Source organism: Melospiza melodia, chromosome 3 (assembly GCF_035770615.1).
Source record: "Melospiza melodia melodia isolate bMelMel2 chromosome 3, bMelMel2.pri, whole genome shotgun sequence".
Lineage (NCBI taxonomy): Eukaryota > Metazoa > Chordata > Aves > Passeriformes > Passerellidae > Melospiza > Melospiza melodia.
In genome coordinates, this window is record NC_086196.1 from 31,181,835 (window position 1) to 31,205,949 (window position 24,115).

A 24,115-nucleotide genomic window follows, 5' to 3' on the forward strand; every position below is an offset into this window, starting at 1 on the left:
AGCTTCTTCTGTTTGTATGCTGTGTGCTTACTGATCCCTCATTCATGGGAATAAGTTAAGAGAACACAAATGCATGAGAAAGATGCTTAGTTCATGCTGCTTGTTGACTTTCTCTAAATGAGTACAGTGGGTCTGGTTCATGTTTATACAAGGCTAGGTTTTTGAAGCTAAAAATAGTTTGATCTCAAACAGACTAAATAGCTGCCAAATCCTTAGAATTGTTCTTTAAAAAGACAGAAGAACACAAGGAATTTTGGGAGTTTTGCTAACTCAGCAACAGGTGGAGAGCTGGGTCATCTCTCCCACCTCAGGAATACAAGGTTAATGGGAGTACCTTGGGATAGTCCAGCACTACATATTGTAAGTGTACCTCTAAGTTCCACCTTTTTTTTGGTATTTTTTTTCCCCTGAACCTGTGATTATACTGCAGAATAGACTAGGAGCTTTAAAAGCTGTTTCCTCTAAAACAAATGAAAATCAAATCCTTCTTTTTTTTCAAAAAATAAGAAGCAAAATCACCACAAAAAAAAAAAAAAAAAAAAAAAAAAATCAAACCCACCCTTGAGCTTTTATTAGGTCAGAGTATTACTTCATTGTAGCTCTCCAGCCTAGAAGAGTCTGGATAGAAGCAGGGTTCTGGCAGAAGACAGGTGTTCCTCCAAGTCTGCTGAGGAGCTAGAGGGGATGGGGAAAATGTGCTTTTTTCCTCTGCAAGATAGACAGTATGTAAAATGCCAAACAAATTTAAAATATATGATCTAATTTAAGTTTTCCTGCTTGCTGATTTTGACTACAGCTTAAATCTGATAAAAGTCCACCCTTCTTTGAACAGAAGCAACATGTTTTGGTATGAAATAATGTATAGCATTTTAAAAGTAATATTTTTCCAGTGGATCATGTCCTATGGATTTAATTTCTTAGTAATATTCTAAAATTTTCTCTAAAACATACTTAAATAAGGTTACTCTTTCAAGCCCAGGAGGAGATGAGACAAAAAATAAAAAAGACATCTTTGAATGTCACTCTGTGTGTGGAAGAAACATTACACATGCTAATGATGAAACAAGATTCTAAAAACAAACACAAACATCACATACAAGGCAAAGCAAAGCAACACAGCTGAATCTGTTCCTGTACCTGACACAAACCTGCTCCTGCCCTCATAAGCACCACCTCAGCAATTGCTTCTTCACAGCCTACATGCTCAGAAATGAGATTTGTGCAACCCTCATAAAACAGATTTTCCTTTTCAAGATGTTTCTATGTAGCAAGGTGAGAAAGGGAAAAAATTAATCCCAGCAGAGGCTCTGGTGTGGGGGAGAGTGACAGAGAAGAAAATAAAAAAGGAAGGGAAAAAAAAAAAAAGGAAAAAGAGATTAAACAAATCTTACTAACTAGCTCTAAAAACCAAACTGAATAAGTATCTACAGCAAATAATGATAGATAAATATTTTGCAGTTTTCTAATAGTAATTGCTTTATTTGCTCACTGCAACCTAAGAAAAGTTTTAACCTTCTCTGTTGACTCAATATCTGTTCTGTAAAATAATAATTATATTAACACTGCAGTTGTAGTCACTATTAACAAACATCAATGACTGCTGCATCAGCATGGACCTGCAGCAAAAGCACAAGGGAACATAAATTGCATGCTGAGCAGTAAAAGGGTTGGAGCTCAGAAATCAATATTTAAGCAGACAGGAAAATTTCAGACACTGTACATGGAAAACATTAAGTAAAGCATCACTTCCTTTTGTTGTTTTTGGGGGTTTTTCTTTTGTTGTTGTTGGGGTTTTTTTGGGTTTTTTTTGCTATTTGGCTAACCGAATTTTATCTCATCTTACTTCCAGGTTTTTGTTTGTTTTTATAGGCATTGCTTCTTCTGTTGTTGGGGTTGACATTGCTATAGATTTGTAGGTAATTCACATATTAGTTTACAGTTGCATAACAGATCCTGTACTAAATTGGGAATGCTCTGCAGTGAATTCAAAGTATCTCATAGCTTGCCTTCCATGAAGAGGCTTCATATCTACTGTGACCAAAGTCAGAAGTTAGCCCAGGGAAGGGGAGGTGCCCATGCACAAAGGGTTACCACAGCACCCTAGCAACAGAAATACATGGCACTTCTTTCTGAAGTTTACTGCTTCAGAAGTAATAATCTGCATTAGCAACCACTGTACATTACTCATTCTATCACAGGGCTTTTTTCCATCTTGTCTGAACACCAGTCTTTTTCATACATCAAGTCCTTCACTTTCCTCCCCAGATAGTTCCCAGGTTCTGTTTTTATTTATCCTCTTCCAAATAGTAAAATTATTTTACTTTTTTCCCCTACTTCTAATCTGGCTTCTTCTCCATCTCCTGCAAGTCAAGATGTGGTTATATTACTGCTAAAAATTGCACACAGCTGAGTGGGAGCAGAAAGCAGAGCAATGAGGTTTCCAGTCAGGGCAACCTACAGAAATGTTAAAGCTAAAGAATAGGAGCAGACATAGACAGGGACAGGGAAGGATGCCACCTACACTTACAGCAAACTGAAGCAGCCATGCAACCATAAAGTAACATCACATACACTAGTTGTCTGCTTGTTATCTTTTATATGAGAGGGTCCAGCCAAACAGAGGGTTCAAGGTTACCAGATGTGCCGACCCTATGCCTTCCTCTGTAAGCAGAAGCACACAAACTCTGCCCATGCTCTGAACTAAATGAAGCCACGTGAGAAGCAGCAGTACTTCAGCTTGGGTCTGTCCCTCCACTGCACTCCAAAATAGCCCAGAAAATTTGAAGGCGAGGCAACTGCTATCTTCAGGAGAAAAAAATAACTACATATATACACACACATGAGCAGGCTGAGAGTGATGCCTGCTCATGTGTGTGTATATATGTACATGAAAATGATGGTAGGACAACAGTACTGATGGCAGACACAGTACTGAAAAGTAGAGCTAGCATGCTCCTCTCCATGAGGGTAAGCTGTGAGAAGCCAAATAAGCACTTCTCCTTGCTGTGCTTTGGACTTCTACTCTTGCAAAACCTGAATGCCTCTAAATGCTTCATATAACCTGTAGCACCTTCCAGGCTACCAAGGTGCTATGCAACCCTATTTTCCCTTCAATTCTGGAAGGCTAGCACATCACCATTTTGCTTTTTGTTCACCCTTCACAATGCTACCAAAATAGCTGTTTCAGGTAGAGCCTCTTACTGACATTCACAAATACCAAAACAGCAGCTGACTTTATACAAGCAATTAAACACTTCCACTTACAGCCCAGGCTTCTGACCAAGAGTGTGACAGTGTTCACAGGGGTTCTTGGATGAGGGAAGAGACGAGGATTTGACTCCATCTTTCAGAAGGCTTGATTTATTATTTTATGATATATATATTACACTATACCTATACTAAACGAATAGAAGGAGAGGCTTCATCTTAGAAGGCTAGGCTAGCTAATCTAAGAATAGAATGGAATGAATAACAAAGGTCTGTGTCTCGGACAGAGAGTCCAAGCTAACTGGGCTGTGGTTGGCCATTAATTGTAGCCAAGATGGGCTAATCACAGACGCACATGTTGCGTTCTGCAGCAGCACATAACCATTGTTAACATTTTGTTGCTGAAACCTCTCATCTTCTCAGCAGGAAAAAATCCTAAGAGAAGGATTTTCATAAAAAGATGTCTGCGACACAAGAGTGACAAGAGTTGACCAGAGCTGGTCATTTCTCCTTGCTCACAATGCTGCCCAATCCCATTTGAACTCCTTGAGATACAGAAGCTAGAAAGCTGCAGCATTCAACAGAAGGCTGTGTAACAAGCAGGAAGACTGCTACAAATGCTCAGATGGTAGCAGTTTGGCAAAGGTGGATTTGTCCAAGATTGACCTACTACTTTGAAACTCTATCCATAACAAACAGGTTTCTCCCCTTATTTAAATTTAGTAGTCCAGATTCAGAGCAACATCCTAATATATTTCAAATACTGAAGTAGGAAAAAATAACAAGGAAAAAGAAGGAACAGTTTCTCAGAAGGCTGCATGGATGGAATGGGTAAGGCTGAACAAAACTTAAGAGGAAAAGAAAAATCAAAGCCAACCAAATCAGTGTAGATATGCAGGTATAGTAGTTGGCCTTGAAGGTGAAGTAATTTTGTGTAGATTAAGCAAGAAATCTGTGTCAATGAATGAAAACCCAACACATTTGTTACTCCTATGCCAAAGTTATTACTATTACTACAAAAACTCCACTTATACTAAACTCATGCCTAAACGTTTTTATGAAAAAAGCCTTATCTAAAGGTACAAAAGCACTGATACACCATTCAATATCTATAAATCCTTTCCTGTCCCCCTCCACTGTTCACTTTATGCCAAGTGTATTTGAGAACAACAGGGAATCCTTGGAATTGGTCAATAGATGGATTGTGCACTGTACTGAATGAACCAAATAGGATCAGGATGTTTACACGCGTTCTTTAGGCAGACATTAATTGCACTGGACTAACAAGGCAGGTTTCTTTCTGTTACAAATGCTACTAACAGACAAAAAAGCAAGCACAAAGCTGACTGAACAAGGAAGGCAGGAAAATATGTTTTTCTGATCAAGGAAGTACTTCAAATAAATTCAGCTCCACAGTGCATTGACAAGTTAAACAGGAAATAAACATCAGTCAACTTTTGGGTTGAAGGAGAATATGAAGACTTAAGCATCCAAGGAAAAAGAATAAAGCCACCTTAAATAAAACATATATATCTTATCACATAAAGAAATGTAAAAGGGAGAAAGACAATGAGAATTTCTCAGCAGCCCCAAACACAGACTCAAGATTTTGCATTTATTTTATAATGTAATGACCCAGATAATCTTTCAATTCTCAAATCTTAAAGCCTCTACATCCCTGGATTGCATTTGCTAATCTATGCACTCATCAAAAAGTTCTCTTGCTCATAGTTTCTCTGATCTTTACAGCAACAATGTAGTCATAGAGCAGGAAAATATTGAAAATTCAGTTCTTAGCTGCTCAATGGACTAGTAAGCTTTGTTTGCCTGTCTATTAAAATAAAGGGATCCAGTAAAAGACCCTGCTTGAACTTCACCCTTCTGTAGCACAAAACAGCAAGCTGCCACAATATGTGTGGAGCAGCAGAGCTCAGTAGCCCAGGACATGGTGAAGGTTTTCCTGCTGCTGAGCTCTCAATCCTATCCATGCCTCAAGAAATACACTTTTTTTCACTAAACATTGCTTCACAGTTGGCTTTTGTCTGACTAAATCCTTACACATCCACATAATTTGAATTTATTCATGGGTTGGTGGATTCATTTTTACAACAGAAAAATTCAGGTTTAAGTGAAGTGAAAGGCCAGAAGTCTCATCTATATGACATTTACATTACAGCTTTCCTTCCTGAGCTAAATCCATATGAAATCTATATTAAAACACAAATTTCATGACCTTTTGTCTCCCCTCTCTCAGTCATACATTTCATAAACGCTTACCTTGGTCCTGTGCTGAAATTCATTTTGCATCATGCAGGTGACACAAAAGTTATTTCCTTTCTGTACAAGGCAGAACTTAAATAAAGCACAACTGACCTTTCAAATCACAACAAATACTCAACTTTATTTGTACGGGAATATTTAAGTTTCACGCAAATCTAAGGATGTAATTTTCATATTTCTTTCAGGTGCCTTAGAGGTTTACACAAGCCCACCAAGCCACCAGCTAGCGTGGTCCTCATCAGCTGCATGGGCATAGCAAATCCCTTTACAGATGCCCAATGAACTAGCTGGCCCACGCTGCATACTTTTTTTTAATTTCCAATCCCCACAAGTACACACCCATATGTATATCAAAACAACTGGGAGAAGGCAGAAACATGAGAATGCCTCTGGGTATAACAGGATGTGGTAATGAGCAGCCAGATACTCTACCTAACAATCATAAAAATGAAATTATCATGAAAGTACAGCCCAAGTTTTTTTGTCAACACATTTCCTCCCATCTCCAATACCTTTCACCATATACACACTCTCTTCTGAAATATCTGTGTAGGCGTCCACCAACTACCAGGCTAAACCAGAATGTGTCGATGTTTTACTTTTCAGAATTGTTTTGTTTCTTTTTTTTAGGAGTAATGAATTTAGCTTTATTCTTCAGTGGGGAGGCATAAAAGTTTATCTACAATTTCTGTAAAGTGAAAAAATTATTTCTGCAATATTCTTCATTGCAACAAAGTTGGCATTTGCAAAACTCTATAATACTAAGAAACACCTTTAAAGTTTTAATCTGGTTTTTTTTTTAGTCATGCTAGATGACAAGTGCAACTAAGACTTTCCTCACTGCTGTTAATTTAGTTTACTTAGATTTCTATAAAATCAGTTTTAAAAAAATAGCACACATCCAATCCAGGCACATTATCCATCTGAGAGACCAGAAATAAGTTGTCCATCTCAGCACATCAGTATAGTCCATAATAATTGAGACATTCTTCAAAACGCATCTGTAACCAGGAGGGTAACAGCCCTTACATTAAAAAAATCCTTCATTAAGTGGCTCCCATCACACAGCCCATTACAAGCTCTCATGCCCTGACCTTGCATAGCCTCAGATTAATGTTGCTTTTAACAGGCAAAGCAAACAGGGTAAATAAACTGTCTTCTCTATCTAGGGGTAAAACCATCAGTAAATGTATTATTAATACAGATAAAATCCCCCTTTGCACATCTCCAGTGGTATAAGAAAGCACTATTATTTACTCTGTGTACCACAAAATTAAGTTATCCACACACAATGAATAATCCCCTAAAATAACTGGAAAATATCCATAGACAAAATTGGATTTCTGCTTAAGAGCATTCTCCAATTGCTATCTTGTGTAGCATAATCTATAAAAATAACACGTGAAAACATAATACATGCTCTAAAGGGTTTGTTTGAACATCTAGAAAATGTCTTTCTTTAGATGGACCAAGACCACAAGGTAAATATTTGCTCTTCATTTTTTGTCACCAGGTCTACAAAAATACAACACTTGTTTACCAGCCCTGCCTCCCACAAAGTGCAAAAGTACAGTTGCAGAACCATTTCCACCTATGGAACATCTCAGTAGTCTTGGACTATATGACCTAGAATGATAGTCTGGAGAAAAGTCTGTGTTTTATTTAAGAGGTATTTAAAAAAACTGAATGGGTGGAAGGAGACCATTGGTACTCAGTTTTGCACATGTCCTGTACATAAGAACAACATGTTTAAAAGGGAAGTCGCGTGCAAGTCCAAAAAAAAAGAAGAGCTACATTTTCCCATGTTCCATAACAAAAGCTGACACTCTGTTTTAGCCCAAAGCAGACACTAGAAGCCTTCAAGGAGCCCACACACAGCAAGACAAGACTGACAGGGCAAAACCATAGACTCCTTGAGAATATTATAAATAAAGACTGTTTCTAGTTGAGAACATTCCTAAATGCCAAACAGCTGGAAAGTAGGAGAGCAGTCAGGGCACAAATCAGCACTTCTTTGTCACAACTTCTTGCCTAGGCAACTGCTAATGGCTACACTCAAAATCAGCAGATCTTTAGCTTGATCTAGCACAGCCACTTTTATGTGCTCTTAGAAAGCTAATATTGGAAATCATGTGTTCTCCCAGGTCTTAATAAGTAATCCAAAGATTTTATCATGTACGCCACAGTTCAGACATTTTACAAGTTGGTATTTAAATCTGTACTCAAGCCCCCGCTTTAGGTGCTCACTTTGTTTTTAAATTAATCATTATGTACTGCATTTATTTTTCCCATAACAGAAGATAAGTGGCTTTTGCCTCTGCTCAAAGCTTGAGAAATACAATGTAGGTCAGTCTAAAAAAAATCTGAAGTTGCATTAGTTACTCAGAGGTAATTACATTTGCTTTACCAATAGCATTTACTATTGCTACACTGGTATAATGTTTTCCATTAGCAGAGGTTTTCATATTTTCATAGCACTCTGAAGCACGTGCCATTAGGTCTGAAATTTCCCATGATTCATCATCACTCTCCAAAGCACAACATTGATTTCAACTACCACTCCCCTTGAATCAAAAGTAAAACATTGGCACCTGTCAATGTAGCGCTTGCCATAACATTAGCAATTGTCAGTTTTCCCCCTTTTACTATTTTTCCACGTCCTAGTCTCTCTTCCATGCTTTATTTTGGGGGGTTTTGTTGTTTGGGGTTTTTTTTAATAAGTCTTTCTGAAGGTATTGAAGACTGAAAATTGACTATAATCTTCTATAACTGCAATGATTCTCTGTGAATGTGGTGAAGTCAGAGCCCTGAAAGCTGCAAACTCACTGTAAGGGTATTATCTTGTTATCACAGTGGTAAACCAGTGCTCCTCCTGAGACAAATCTATACCTGGAGCCCCACTTTATTGTATTCCAAAGAGATGTAAAAGACAAGGGCCCCAACAACTACAAAAACGTGTCCATGTAGAGGAGGTGTTGATCAGAGGTTTGTGCCTAGCTGAAGAAGAGATGGAAAGAAAACACCCCTACTCCAGGACTTGAGCTTCTTAGCTGCTTAGTTTTTCTGGGTACTCCTTCCCTTCTCTGCTGCCACTGGCAGGACAGGAAAAAGTGGTCCCGAAGAGATTCCTGGCTTCTTCTACAGGTTTTACAACACAGCATTTGTCATAGTGAAAACTGCAGTAGTATTTGACCTATACTTTAATTACCACATCTAATTCTATGTGGGTAACTTCTTCATGAGCAGTAATCAGGGTCACCAATGTTAAAGCACTGCAAAGCAGATGACTGCACACAGTTAATTCCCTTCTGCTTTTGCCTGAACCTCTTGCTGTTCCATTTCCTGCCGATCCACCAGAAGAATTCAGCACTCATTCTACACCCATGTTACCTTTTCAGATTTAATTTAAAATCATGATATTTCAAACACAAATGAACTTGAATATAAATGTATAGCATGCATCTTCAGAATCTGAAAACACTGAACTTCTTAAAGGGAAGCTCATCAGGTCAGAACAGATTTGAAGCTTAGTTTTAGTCCACATCTCGGTCACCAAACATCAAGTTTGATACAAGAAGTCTAGCATTTTATAATGGGAAGACCAAGTGAAGAAAAAAAAAAATAACCAGAGCTTCTTCTGTATCTCTTTTGGTCTATCTCTGAAAAATTCCTTTATTCTGATAGAATTTTTTGAGCAGCCACAATTTTGCATACAGACGCAAAAAAAAAAAAAATTGTTCTGAAAGAATGCATGTGCTACGCTCAGAGAAAAATGAGTCTATAGCAGAACTGAAAAGAAATCACATGCCAGAGAGCACTGTGTCATTTAACTTTGAGAACTGCCTAAGGATGACAGGTATGTTATTTGGAATAAGCAAGAAGCTATCTTGTCATTTAGATTCATTCAAAATACAATTCCTCAAATTGCTCTTCTTCCTGTACAAGGTGTGCCAAATGTCTAAAAATACCTAATTTTTCCCAGAATGGTGTTTCCATCATAATTAAGATACCTCCAACTTTTATAAAAAACATGTACATTCTTAAAAACACAAACTGAACAGTAACTAATTTTAGCCTTTCTAGAGGATATATTGTTTTGAACTTTTTTTAATATAAGACCACCACAAACGTTGAGGTTTTAAATTTATTCTGCCTTATGCAAAACTGAAGCACCAAGAAGTCCATTAAATAAAGTGTGGGTCTTGCTTAATTAACTTATTTTGCAAGTTCTTGGGCATGGTAACACCTGCTTGTATCAGTGACTCCAAAGCAGGGGGGAACCCACTGGGTAGCAGTTAAGAAGTAAAATTATATAGATCAACCACCATTAATAATTCACAACAGTACACAAAATGCAGGGGAAAGAATGGTGCAGAGGTGAGGTTACTTCTGTGTGGCAACATTTCTCACTCCTTCTCCACACATCCCTCACTTCACAAAATCTTTTAGATACAAATAAAATAGCCATGACCTTTTTTCCTCCTCTGCATGATTAATTACTTAATGTATTATTAATTGGAAAATGTAGCTGAATTTCAAATGCTTTCATTCTCTCAGCATATCATGCTGTCTGGGAAGCGCCGATTAAGCTGTTCATCAAAGGTGAGCAGGCAAGGTCATGTAGGCTGTGCCTCTTCAGTTATTCATTACCTGTCCTAAATAGTAATTAACAACAGCAATATTTCCATAAATCAAGCTTTTCTGATTACCTTCAGATGATAGGAGGTTGGGGGGGGGGGAAGGGAAAGAAGGAATCAGTGTATGAGGTTTTTGCATGTATCCCTTTTTTCACCATTTCTTCTAGTGCCTACCTGAATAATTGAATTGATACATCAGCTGTCATATAAAACACAGGATTTTACTTCAAGTCAACAGGAATTCCACACGGAATAAAGATGAAATTATGGCTTCCTTTCTCCCTTCCCTATGCCTCACCCCAGCTTTAAAGGGGCATTTGGTCTAAGAAGGTTTCTCAATTACCAAGATTGCTATATTTATTACTTTTGTTCCTTTATATGATCTCCAGCACCAAGGTTAAAGTGGGGCTCTCTGACAGAAGGTCATATTCTATATATTCTATAATAATTTATCCTTCAGCATCTGTGAGGTTTCTCACCTTGAGGCATTTCAGGCGGCAAATAGTGAGGCTCTTGAGCACTGACATGCACCCAGTCGAAATCATCGTACAGGTCTTGGTGGTAGTCACAGGGCCCAGGACCATCATCGAACGTGCATCCTCCTAGAGAAGAAATTGGTTATTAGTTTATTTGAAAGCAGAGACCTTCCAAGAGTCAAGCAGAGGTGTTTGTCTGGGGCCCACCTCAACTGCAGTGCCCACTCAGCCTTGTACCGCAGTTCACAGGCTTGCATTTACAAAGCTGAAACCTGCAAACAACTCACCCATCAGTTGTTCCACTCTCTTTGGTAAAAACATCACTACTCCACACAACCAATTTCCCCCAAGAGCACCTTCTGTCAGAGCAAATCATAGCCTGAAGTCACCAATTCAAGTGAAACCTATCTCAGAGTCTGTGTGACAAAAAGCAACATGCTACCTAAACCACAGGAGAAACTGCAAATAATAGACCAAGATCAAAGATGAAAAACAAAAACTCTGAAAGCAAAAACAGTCCAAACACTGACAACAAGGATAAATATTGTGCCCACAAAAGTCAGAAAAATTAATTAAAATTACTTAGAAAATAAATAATTGATGCAGAATGAATTGGGTAATCTTGATTAACTAAATCAATCTAGCATAACATAGCAAGGCATTTTTTCAGGGTCACACAAACAACAAATATGAAAACCTTACAACAAAAGTTGTGAGAAGTGACAGAGAGAAAGAAGAATGGAAGGAATGCAAATGATGGGAGGAAAAAAAAGACAGAATTCCCATACAGCACAGTAATGTCTGCCCTGTCTCATTCAGTAAGTTTTTTATTCCATTCTTAACTCAAGGCCATTAAGTAGGCTTGGAAAAGAGAGAAGAAAGAATGACAATCTCAGAAAAAGATCAAGGCTTGAGAATGAAGAAACAAAGGAATCAAAAGAGTCTGGTCAAAGAAAAAGCAGAGTGTAAAGGTAAGATAATACAGATGTCATGCACACAATTCTGCAGCAGCTGTTATCTCTATGCATGGCACACAGCCCTGGAGTTTGCTCCTCCTACTCAAAAACAAAAGGCAATAGCAGGAGAGAGTGAAAGAAAAAACAGTGCCTTCATCATTACTTAGATTTTATTTTTTAATCTAGAAAAGTTATATAAGAATTAGGCTACAGAAAATTTTTGAAAGTCAGGGGAGATATTTCTGCTCCTCTCCCTGTCCTCAGTAACTCGGGCACATCAATCCAAATAACAATGCTTATCACAACAAAAGTTCCTTTTGCTAAGATGCTCCTGGAATAACAGGGGTATTTGTATTGTCTTTGTTGTCTATCTTTTTAAATACAAAATATGGGACAGGTACTTCGAGAACAAACAAAAACCCCTTATTACAATAGATTCCAGTGAGTGCTGCCTATGACGAGTCACCAGCACAGCACAAACAGCCAACACCCTTCCAGGCCTGCCAGGGTCTCACAGCTCACACTGCACTCAGGAGGTGAATGGGCTGGAGGTGGATAAAGGGGAGATTGAGGACCACCAAGAGCTTCAGCCTGTGCTTGTTCCTGCCCTCTGTACAAGACATACACCGTGTGGAACTCAGAAACACTAGAGAAAAAGGAAGGGAAGAATGTGCATGTATATCACCAAATTGAGAATGAAAATGTTTTTAACCCAACCAAAACAGCATATTCAAGTATTGCCGTAGCAGACAGAGTTTGCACAGAGCTCATATATAGGGAAGAGAAAGTTCCTTTTACTAAATTCCATAAGCAAATCTGCACTGTGTCCCACACCCAAGAGATCATGTTGCATCTTCAGTTAGGGATAACTCAAACAGCTCCCACAAATCTGTAAAAGTATTTGTCATTTTAAATGACTGACAAAACCAAACTTTAGATAATCCTACATCACCAAAATCCATTGCCAGATGGGTACCCAGGTACTTCCAGAATTACCTTTTAACCAGTGTTTCAGCTGGAAAGAACAACACCAGGACAGAAAGAAAATTCTACACTGCAGCAAAATTTGTGTTAAATCCTTGTACTGTGAACCCTTAAAACTTCATATGCAGTTCTGTATTAACAACACTTGCTCAAACATCACCCTGTGACAACATGGTCAGAGCATCAACAGCAGCAACAAAAGCACCACAACATTTTATTGCCTGTACTAAGCTGGTTACTACATCAGTGTCACTGTCAAAGACTGCAAGACAGGAGAGAAATATTTGTGTCTCAGAGAAATATTTAAACTTTTCAATGTCCCAACTCCAGTGCCCTCTGTTACCAGTGAGACACTTTTCTAATTAACATCTATTATGGTAAAGGCAAAAAGACTTAGAACATAAATCTTGCACTTTGATTTAACTTACACTTCTATGATCACTCTACAGCAAAAAAATGTACATTTCCTTCAACATTTTACTGATAAATGAATAGCAGTTTCCCTTACAGGGAAGTTATCAGTCTGTTGTCCCAGCACCAAAATGACATATGGCTTTGAAGCACATGCCTGCAGGGCACCCATTACCCTTTTTAATGGTTTGAGTGCCCTCAGTATATAAATTTAAACTACCAATGAATCTTTTAGACTCATTTGGAAGATGAATGTCCTTAATTGCTTGTCTTTGTGCCCACTATTAATTTTAGTTATCAGAGTTCTGATTAGCAATAACAACGCGCTTGTTAATACACAGCAAGCAATCCCAACCTCCTTGTGTGCACATCATGGCTGCTGCACCCACAGAACAAGCAAATGTGCATTTATCATATGCACATGAGCAAAGTTTATCAGAACAGATTATCAACCCACTACCAAATCAACCCTGTAACAGTTGATTGAACCAATGGCTTCTTCTCATGGAGCACACTGCCACCTTACCTCTTACCAACATACCGAGACATTTCAAGGCAAGTAAACAGCAAATGCTGTAGTGTTTTATCTAGCACAACACAAGACAGGCCAAGCACTTCAAACCCCCTACAGACTACTCCTTAAGACTTAAAACATGGGCAAATTCAGACCTCTCTCTGTCTGTTTTAACCGTCAATTGCCTGCATGCTATTTTGATAACTCCAGGCAGTAAGAGACAAACCTAGTGCAACATGCTGTGTGGAAAACACAAGGAGAAGAGGTGGTGGGTGGCTGAAACCTGCAGTAATGTTTCTTTTCCCAGCCATTTGTTTAAAACTGTCTACATTTTATATCAAATCCTAAACTACTCAAACATTGACTAAAGTACACAGTAGGTCATGACTTATTAGCACCCTCATTCAGCTACTGGGCCACTGTCCACAATAATGTAGCAGCATTGCTCAGGGAAGATAATGGATCAGCTTGATTAACATACACTACCTTCCAATGAAGTTCAGCAGCTGAACTCAAGTACCCATTCATATTTGTTGCCTAACATTTTGACAACAAGCCTGCTAATATTCTACAAACAACAAGTCAAATCTCCTACTAAGCCATCTATAATTTCCCCCAAAACTGATAAAACAGTACTATCAACCACTCTCCCAATACCTATGACCACCACATTTTTTAGCTACCACTGATGTATAACTTTTAATTTTTTTCTTCAATACTACCCCGCCACTGGAATTTCTCCATAGCTACCAATACACACATCCTGCCACAGTGATTTGTACACCTCTGCTCAATCTCTGGGCTGGAAACACAGTGCTGACATTCAAATGCTCTTGGATCTTGCAGTACCTAATTCCACATTTACCTTAGATTTTGATTATGCTTCTGAAGAAAATGGCAGCAGCAGCAGTGATCAAGAATAATACACCAGACCGGTCTGACCTCAGCAACCTGATGAGGGCCAAAGGACTGGGATGCACAGCAGTACTATCTCAGTTCTATCTCCTCCTTTCAAACAGCACTGCCATCAGGATACGGCCCAGAAGAGCTGGGTGGGACAGCATCAACCAGAACCAAGAAGTGCCACACCTGCAGTGGTGGCACACCTGCAGTGGTGGCAGCAGCCATCAAGTCATTCTCATCAAAGAGAAACAAAAAGAAAAAAGCTGGTACTGCATCAGAAACAAACACCCCACCAACAGCTGGAATAGAAAACTAAGACAGAATTTTAAGTGTCTATGATTATTTTGTCAAACCACTAATTGTATTTTGGATCAATCAAATTTGTTCAGTTGCTTGTGAAGTATTTTGGAAACATTTACATTTGATGGAAATCAAGCAAAACAACAATTCACTGTATCCATTATCTTTTCTCATAAGCTGCACTAGGTTATCAACTTCAGCTTAAACAGACCGAGAACTCACACACTCCCCTTCAACGTCCTTCTAAAAGATACACGATAAATCATACTAGCCTCAAAAATTTTCCTGTCTACATGTCCATTTTCATTCACGAAAGATAAAGAATCTTAAATGTTCATTATAAAAAGAAAGATTAATATCCCACACTGAACTCTCAGAAAATAAATTAAAGCTCTGCTTAATAACAAGGTCATCAAGATTAACCTAAATTTAATCTCAAAATTAATCATAAAATCCCCCAAATTAACCAAAATTGAATGAAGATTTAATAAAGATCATTTAGTCAAGAATTTACACATCATCTATTATGGGGGCTTGACCCTGGCTCAACACCATGTGCCCACCAAAGCTGCTCTATCAATCCCCTCCTCAGGGGAGAGAAAAATATTTTGAAGGACCTTTGGGTCACTCACCAATTACCATTGTGGGCAAACCACACTCAACTTAATTTATCAGCAATCAAATTTGAGCAGTGTAATGAAAAATAATATAGAATCTTAAAAAACCTTTTGTCACACAGAAAACTTTTCCCCTTAAATCTGTTCTCCCAGAGGCACTACCACTGTCTCTGACAGGCTCAGCCAGGGTCTTTCTTGGAGCCTGGCATTGGCTCTATCAGACACAGAGGAAAGTTCTGGCGGTTCTTCACAGAAGCCACCCTTGTCTTCACAGAACCCCCCAGCCACCAAACTTTGCCATACAAACCCAAAATACCTATAAAAAGCTATTTTGAATTATTTCTTTACATTTAAAGATAAATTACATATTTTTAAAAATTATAATAATAATTCCTTAGCAGCAACACTTGGTACTGACATTGCCCTATGATTTTGATCTATCCTACCTCCTTTATAACAACCCAGGAAAGAAGACCTAAACACACCTTTTCTTCACCGGGTTAAAATATAAATAAGCTTCAGACGTGAAGAAGTATGTGTCAATAACTGCCACTGATAAATGGATGTCCATTTACTGTGGACTTCCAGCTCATCAGCTGAGGATAAAAAGAAAAACTGATTCAGAATTTTAATAACTGATCTTTATCTAACAATTCTGAAGTTCTCACTGCACTTCCTAGAGATTATGTCACTTCTACAATTTAGAATAAAAACATTTGGTTGCACAACAATATTAAATTAAATTTACAATACTTATTACACGTATTATGAATAGCATTATAGGGATGATGCAGTGGAGATCTACTGACTTGTAGGTAAAAGATACTATTCCCTAATAGCATGCAAAAAGTCTGTATGCTCGTTTTAATGTTTAGATTTTAGAAGTGTTCTCCATTGCTTCGTTCTATACCCTATTAACATGGCAAAGGATTTTTTTCAGCCTCAGAATGGCTGTTGAAAGCATCCAGTTGAAAGCATCCAGCTTTACCGTTTAGTTCTGAGATCTGTTTTTGCATCTGACCCCTTCTGGTGTTATGCAAAACAAAAAACACACTAGTAATATCTTAAAAGTTCCTCCTCCTCCGTTTTAAGGAGCTGGTTGTTAGCCCATCCACTAGGACCAGGCAGATCAATGAAACAGGAGGAAAACAACAAACAAGAGCACGAGAGAAGAGTTGTACTAGAGGCACACAGGCACGTTCTGTCAGCACAACTTCTCCTGTGCACATGGCTCAGTTACCAATGGTTTCTTTTGGAACTTCCATGTATGAAGGCGTCACAGTAGGGATTAAATACACTTTTCTCATTCAGTTCAAATGACTACTTGGAAAAATCTGCTCCTTTTATTCAAGAGCATGCTTTTATTTTTCTCCACCACCTGCTGTAAAAGCATAATGAATAGTTCTAAATCTATCAAAGTAGATAGCTCCATGGCAAGAACCCAATACAAAATTATGTTGATCTGTGATGTCAGGTAGAAGTCCTGTGAATTTTTTTTCCTTCTCACATTGAGTAGTGAATTCAAAGGTTGAAGATAAAGGTGCTATAGCAGGTGTCTTTTCTGTCGTATACATCCAGGTAGAAGTTCTGCTTTTAAAAATCACACACTTACCACAATCCTGTTTATATTACAGTACACCTTGCAGCACAGGATGTTTTCATCTTCTAATGGCACTACATAATTTCTGTTATGAGCATTTTAAAACACCTTGACTGCAGAGCATTCAGACACCTGTTAAGACTATACTAAGAACTGATGTTAATGCAGTTTGAGAATAAATCTTAATGACTTATGTTAAAATGCTTATGTTAAGTACTACCAACTGAAATGTAACACTGAAACAACCTTAATTAACCTATGGCATCTAAAAAGGCAGAAGATCAGCAGCACTATTTAGTGTTAAAAAAATAAGCATGAAAGAGCTGCACTTAAGGAGAATTACAGATTCTCCACTACAGGGAGAAGTCATACTAAATACTAAGAATATTCATGTTCCTTAGAGTGGTATCTTATCTCATAGTACTAAAATTCATTACATAAAACAACTGATTTCAGATAATAGCAATAAAAATCAACTAAACTCAACTACCTGCAAATGCTTTTTTTAGATTTTTCTAGGCTTATTCTTAATATCAGGAAGTTTTAATCATCCTCTTAACTTAGGAACTTCAACATGGAACTTCAAGTCTCAAGAAACACCAACAGCAAAATAGGAAATATGTCAAATTATTCCTAAATTAACATTATTATATGTTAGGTGTAGGGCTTTTGTTGGTGTTGTTATAATAGTCAAATAATCCAAACATCTCTACAAATATAATTTTTTCTAAGAAGGAAGCAGACAAACCTCTCCTATATCACTATTTGCTATAAATCACTGTGAAATTAAAACCAATCCCACCCTCCAAAAGTAATTAAGTTGCACCATAACCAAGGTAGGGGACAAAATGATAAACAGCTCACCATCTAATCTGATCTATGCATATTCCTCTTCATTGTTTCTCTTCCACATTCCTTATTAATAAATAACTAATTTAATAATAGCTAATTTTTAGAATGGAAAGATAGGAACTGGAAAATTATTAGGTGCAAGTTATGGAGAATGCATGAAGCCTCAGGTAGACATTCTTTCCTGTACTCTATAGGGTAAGATGCCAACATTTATCCTAACATCAAATATTGGAAGAGTATGAAGATTCCCAATTAGATGTGGTCTACCAGACCATGCCATTTATTCAATTTCTTCGATTAAATTAGCATCTCTCACTCTCTATACCCAGCCTGGAAAAGGCTTGTACATCTCAGATTTCAAAAAACTTCATATTCACTGCCAAGAAGAATCTTTTCCATGGTTTACCAGTAGTGAACAGAACGGAAAAACAAAAGAGACAAAGGGGAGAAAAGAACAGTCTCTATTATACTGTCTGACTTTCAGTTTCCAAACTAAGCCAAACATAATCTAAACAAAAGTGTCTTTAAATTTCTCTTGTTCTCCAGGGAAAAGGAGTTCTTCTGTTCTTTACTGGAGAGGTGACAACAGGTAGCTGTGAAAAGTCACAATTGCTTAATGTCTTTTTCATCCTTCCTTGACATGGGCAAGGCAGCAGAGGGCAAACAACCCTACATATGCAGATCCCTTTTATATAACTGAAGTTATCAGTTCACAATTTCCATTTCAGTTCACAAGATATTTCTGAAACCATGAAAAGAATAACAGTTTCATGAAACGATATATAGATTTTCATTGATATATAAGTTAAAACATCCACAGAACAACAAAGCTATTTCATGTGTCAGCTTATAGGCTGCAAGCTTCAGTATTCCTGTGATATGCTGAGCAAAATTCTGACCAGTTGCACTGAAGACAAGAAATTATACCATTATAACATAAAAAATAGGGGTTTGGAGGGGTGGAATCATGCTCTTGAAATTAGTAAATATTTTCATAACATTACCAATAGTAAAATGCCTGCAAAAAAGTTCTGTGTCTTCAAGAACACAATTGGGAGTTCCAAAAATAAATTATTCACTTTGATGTTTTTAATGGATATGTAGTCTTACAATGCTGCTTCTGAAACAACACCTTTACCAAGACACTGTTAGTGCTTATCTATAGAAAATCTAATGTAGATATCTCAGTCTCTGGTATTTCTCCTAAACATTCTCACAATATGCTGTTAAAAGGCAATGGATAAGAACAAGATTAAACTCAGGAGGAGTTCTAAGTGAAGACACCCCTACAGACAGTACATTAAACCACAACATTTCCTACATTGAAGGTTACATTATTTTGCAACTTACTTTCCAAGGAAAAAAAAAGGTGAAACAAGGACTTGGAAATCCTTGTTTCAAGTCCACAGCTCAGCTTCTATCTCCACTAATCATGCCACCAACTCAACCACAAAAACAGGCCTAGCATCTACACATCACCAAATAAGCTGAGTTGGAAGGGACCCATCACAATCATTGAGCTCAACACCTGGCCCTGCACAGCACCATCCCCAAGAGCCACATCCTCTGCCTCAGAGCATTGTCCAAACACTTCCTAAACTCTGGCAGGCTTGCTGCTGTGACCACTTCCTTGGTGAGCTTGTTCTAGTACCCAACCACTCTCTGGGTGAAGATCCTGAAGATCCAACCTAAACCTCCCCGGACACAACTCCAGCCCATTCCCTTGGATCGTGTTACTGGTCACCACAGAGAAGAGATCAGTGCCTGCTCCTCCTCTTCCCCTTACAAGGATAATAAAGACCACAATGAAGTCTCCCCTCAGTCTCTCCTTCTCCACGCTGAACAGACCAGGTGACCTCAGCCAATTCCCACATGGCTTCCCCTCAAGGCCCATCCTCATTTTTGTTGCTCTCCTGTGGACACTCTCTAATAATTTAATCTCTTTTTTATATTGTGGCACTCAAAACTGCCCCCAGCACTCAAAGTGAGGCCATCCCAGCTTACAGCAGAGCAGGACCATCCCTTGCCCAGCTGCAATGGATGCCCCCCAGGACACGCTTGGCCCTCCTGGCTCCCACGGCACTGCTGACTCGTGTTCAACCTTCTGCCAACCAGGACCCCCAGGTCTCTTTTCATGGCACTGCTTTTTAGCATCTCATCCCACTCTATTAAAACTTTGACAGTTTAGTAATAAAATAGTGTGACAGGGGAAAATACAAGTTATTTAAAATTTATTCGAGAACCCATCTCTTTTATTATTAGTTATTAAAAGTTCTTCAACAGACAAAAGCAAAAGCTTCCAGCTAAACAATAGGAGCAAGTATTTAACAAAAAAATCTCCTGTTTGAGCACAATAAACACTAGTTACCACAGCATCAGTGCAGAAACCGACAAATGAGTAAATGAAAGAGCACATAAGTTATACAGACTGAAGTTTAAAAGGATCTCAAGGAACAGATAGGGTACAGAGCTCAAAATCAATGTGGACAACATGAAAGCTGAGGACTTCCTAAGGGGAGGTAAGCATAAGACTGTGTATAAAATATTAAATTGTCATGCAAAAAGGAAGATCAAATTAAATGCAAGGAAATGGAAGAGCTCTGACATTGAAAATGACAGAAGCTTTACAAAAGGTCATTTCTGAAGTCTCAGAAGGAGGTAAGTCCAAGAAGGTAGAGAAATGATGGAAGGGTTCAGTCATCGTATAAATCCAGAGTCTCAAGAGGATGATGAGACCCTCTCAGAAGAGATCTTCTGAGAAATAACATCAAGGTACATAAAGAATTAAGCTAGCAGTAAATCAATCACAAAACTTGAGCACATGAATAGGAGGGGCAATGAGCAATACTGAGTTTAAAAATATACCTTCACACACACAGGCACTGCCAAACTAAAAGCCAAATCTTTGTGTATCAGAAGTGAAGATCCTGCTCTAGTTTCTTATTTTGTAGTAAGAAAAGGGCTAGGTACTTTAATGTGAGGCATATCTTTTCATGGAATCCGGCAAGATGAAAGGAAGGTTAGAAAGAACAGTGTAAATGTATTTTGAAAGCATTGAAGTTTTCTATACCCACAGGAAACAGCCAAGCTTCCAAATTTAGTGAAAGAACCAATGAGATACAGACCAACAAATAACAAATTTGAGATATAACAGGCCCTAATCTACAAAATCAGAGAATAGTTGAGTGTGGAAGGGACTACTGCAGGCCATTTGGTACAACCCTTCTGCTCAATCAGAGCCATCTAGATAAAGACAGTTGTCTAAGACCATGTCCAGACAACACCCCCAAGGATGGAGATTCCACAATTTCCCTGACCAACATGTGCCAGAGTGCAGTTACCCACACAGTTAAAAGAAAAAACAACCAAAAAAACCAAACAAAACAATTCTCAAACAAAACAAAACAACAATAACAATTTCTTTTAAAACATTTGTAAGTGTTTCCTTGTGCTCAGTGGCACTCTCCCTGTTTGTAAGACAGTGCCGACAACCTCACTGATGTCTAAGCAGACAGTATTTACTGATGTCCCCTCACAGATTTGGAAATGGCTTCAAGTATGAGCTGTTCCATCACCTTCCTAGAATCAAGGTTAAATGGAGCAGTCCATCCTTTTCTGTGCCCACCTTGCATAATTTCCTATTAAAATGGTGTCTTATTTAAAACTTTTCTCAGTGTCTTGGTTTGAAATTGCAACCTAAGACACTCAGCAATGCTTCATACTTTCCCTGGTGTCAAATTGAAGCTCTGCATTTCCTTACTGGCTTTAATACCTTTTATTCAATCATTAAGACATGTATAACATTGCCTTCTGCAACGTTATGGTAAAAGATGGACTAAAGCATCACAGAAAATCTAAGATTAGTACCAGAATTACATGCAAACTTTTCAGAATAAACAAGCTGAGAACAGCAAACACAAAGAAATAGAGATTTGTCTTTTATCTTCTGGTTTTTTTCTACCTTTCCTCTTCAGACTTACAAATCTAAGTCTTCCTTTACAGGTGCTCTACAGAATCAAATGGATGATTCATGTCAGACACTCCTCTTTGTATTAGTTGTTACTTCATTCTTCAGGAGAATAAGATTTACCAAAATACTTCCTAATTTTGGGGAAAATATTTTAGGTAGATTACATTGGGAGAGAGTAATCTGACAGCAAAGCTCTTCAATACACTCAGAGAAACATACACAATGCTAACAACTCACTTTCTTCCTTTATATCTTGTAGCCAAATCACTACTTGCAGTTGAACTGATTTAGAACATAAATTGGGCATGCAAGCAAATAATATGTCTTTTCTCTCATCAGATTTGGTCCTCAGCAAGACCTCTGATTAACAGACAGCACAAATCATCACACCATTTTGGACAAAACTTACTGATCTGCCATTAATTGTTGCTTTACTTGTGCAATTAAAAAAACACTCTTAACAGAGAAATTGCAATAGGAGCATACACTTCCAGCAAGTAATCGCTATTTAAGGGTAGAAATATTTATAATCAGAATAGTAAAAATACTAAAATTTAACAAACAAATATAATGTTATTTTATGGCTTCCCATGGAATTGAGCTCAAGGGTCTTAAACTTGTGTTTTTATCTGCAAATCTGCACTTGAGTTCCAATAAAACTAACTATTACAAGAAAACTTTACTGTATTACAGTATTTTTCAAGCAGATACAAGTTGCATTTAATCTCTCCACTTCTTAAATGGAGAAGCATTCTCACTGGGTTGGCTTTTTAAAACAGTGTAAGCCTGAAGGTTAGATCTACTTTAGACTGCGCAATGAAGTCGTAGCTTTTGAAGCCAATCATCTGTGCGTGTCCTGAAGGCACAGTGCCCAAAGCACAGCAAGAAGAACAGAGAAACACTATTCTGACAAATCTTACCACTTCAGCACACAAGTGAAACCATTTCCCTTCATGCTACACATTGCACAGAAGCTAAGTGCAAGAAAAACTGTGGCTGAAAACTGTCCTGGTAGACATTGATGGACACTGCCAGTACTAGCCAGAGGACAAATTTGCCACTCAGTCTTTAGATTTTAAGTTTGAATTTAAAATGTTTTAAATATTTTATTATTTATTTAATATTTTCAGGAAAACATGAGCTTGATGCTAAATAATAGCTAAAAGATAATTCAAGTGTTAAAATAGAAAATTTAGAAAAGAATACTGAACATTTCTTCACAAAATTATAAACCACATCCAGAATTCTTGTGTGGTTCTAGTTTTCCACATCCTAAAGGTTATAATAGAAATAATAAAGGCTTAGAGAACATTTGAAAAGAAAGAAAAGAAATCTCACACTTCTCTATCAGACTAACTTCTCTTTTTTCAAATTAGCCAGGGCATTTACATATTCAACTAGAACGTGTACAAGTATTACATGCCCATATTTTCACACTATCTTTTCAGTTATCCTTTGGTAGTACATTCACAAAGGTGTTTATGACAAAGCATTTTTTGGTATGACATTACCTAAAACAACATGCAATTTTCTAGGGAAACGAAAGAAGGGCTGCAGCAGGATAAGCTGCTAAAAAGTATCATTTTAAAAATTCCTAATATATCTCATCTGAGAATGAAAACCTCATAGAAGGAGAAAACATTCAAAGAGCTTCACCTGTGGGGCTTGTTTTGGTTTTGTAAAGCCAGAAGAAAAACTGTGAACTGTTTCAGTGGACAATGTGTGTTCTAATGCTTGCATCACTTGTCACTATAAATAAATCTTTTAGAAACTGAAATTAAAATAAAAACACTTGCCTCTCCATAAAAGCTGTATTCTTCTCTGTTTCTTAATTTTTCTCTGTTATAACTTAAAGCTCAAAATTGGCTCTGCACTACCAAGTTATCATTTAAAGTTTAAAATACAGAACATAACGTAGAGCTATACATTCAGAAGAAAATACTTCATAGAGATTAAAACCCAAGAAAAGTATAAAATTTTTAATACAATATAGAAATCAATACTTAATAGCCAACACATAATCTGGATGCAGTGAATGAAGAAACAAGCATAATAAAAATGTTGCTGATTTTGAAATTAAACACTTCAGTACCAGAGAGATATAAACAACTTGTAATAAAACAGCCCCAAAGTGTGACCAAAATTTTCCTCCCTCATTTTTTTGCCATATCACAATCCACCCCAAAACATGTATGAGACAAGGGAAAAACAGCTATGTTTGGTTCATACCACCAATTTGTTAAGAAAAAAAAAGTGACAGGTACTGAAAATTGAGAATGGCTGATTCAAGTTCAAGTACAAACCCACATCACCCACAAGCATGATGAGCTTCTGTCCCCTCCTTGCATATACTTTGAAGGAACAAAGACAGACTCCAGGTCTTTTTGTTTGCATGTCATCTCTGGGTG

General features: G+C 37.7%; 1 protein-coding gene across 7 annotated transcripts in view; it reads right to left on the reverse strand.

Annotated features, from left to right (window-relative positions):
• The window catches only part of PTPRK (protein tyrosine phosphatase receptor type K), a 312,897-nt gene that overhangs the window by 285,837 nt on the left and 2,945 nt on the right, over positions 1-24,115 (reverse strand). For all 7 annotated transcript variants that reach the window (XM_063151154.1, XM_063151149.1, XM_063151153.1 and 4 more), the window contains exon 2: positions 10,604-10,726. In XM_063151154.1, coding sequence (XP_063007224.1) covers positions 10,604-10,613 — 10 coding nt within the window. In that variant the 5' untranslated portion in view covers positions 10,614-10,726. The remainder of the gene's footprint in view (positions 1-10,603; positions 10,727-24,115) is intronic.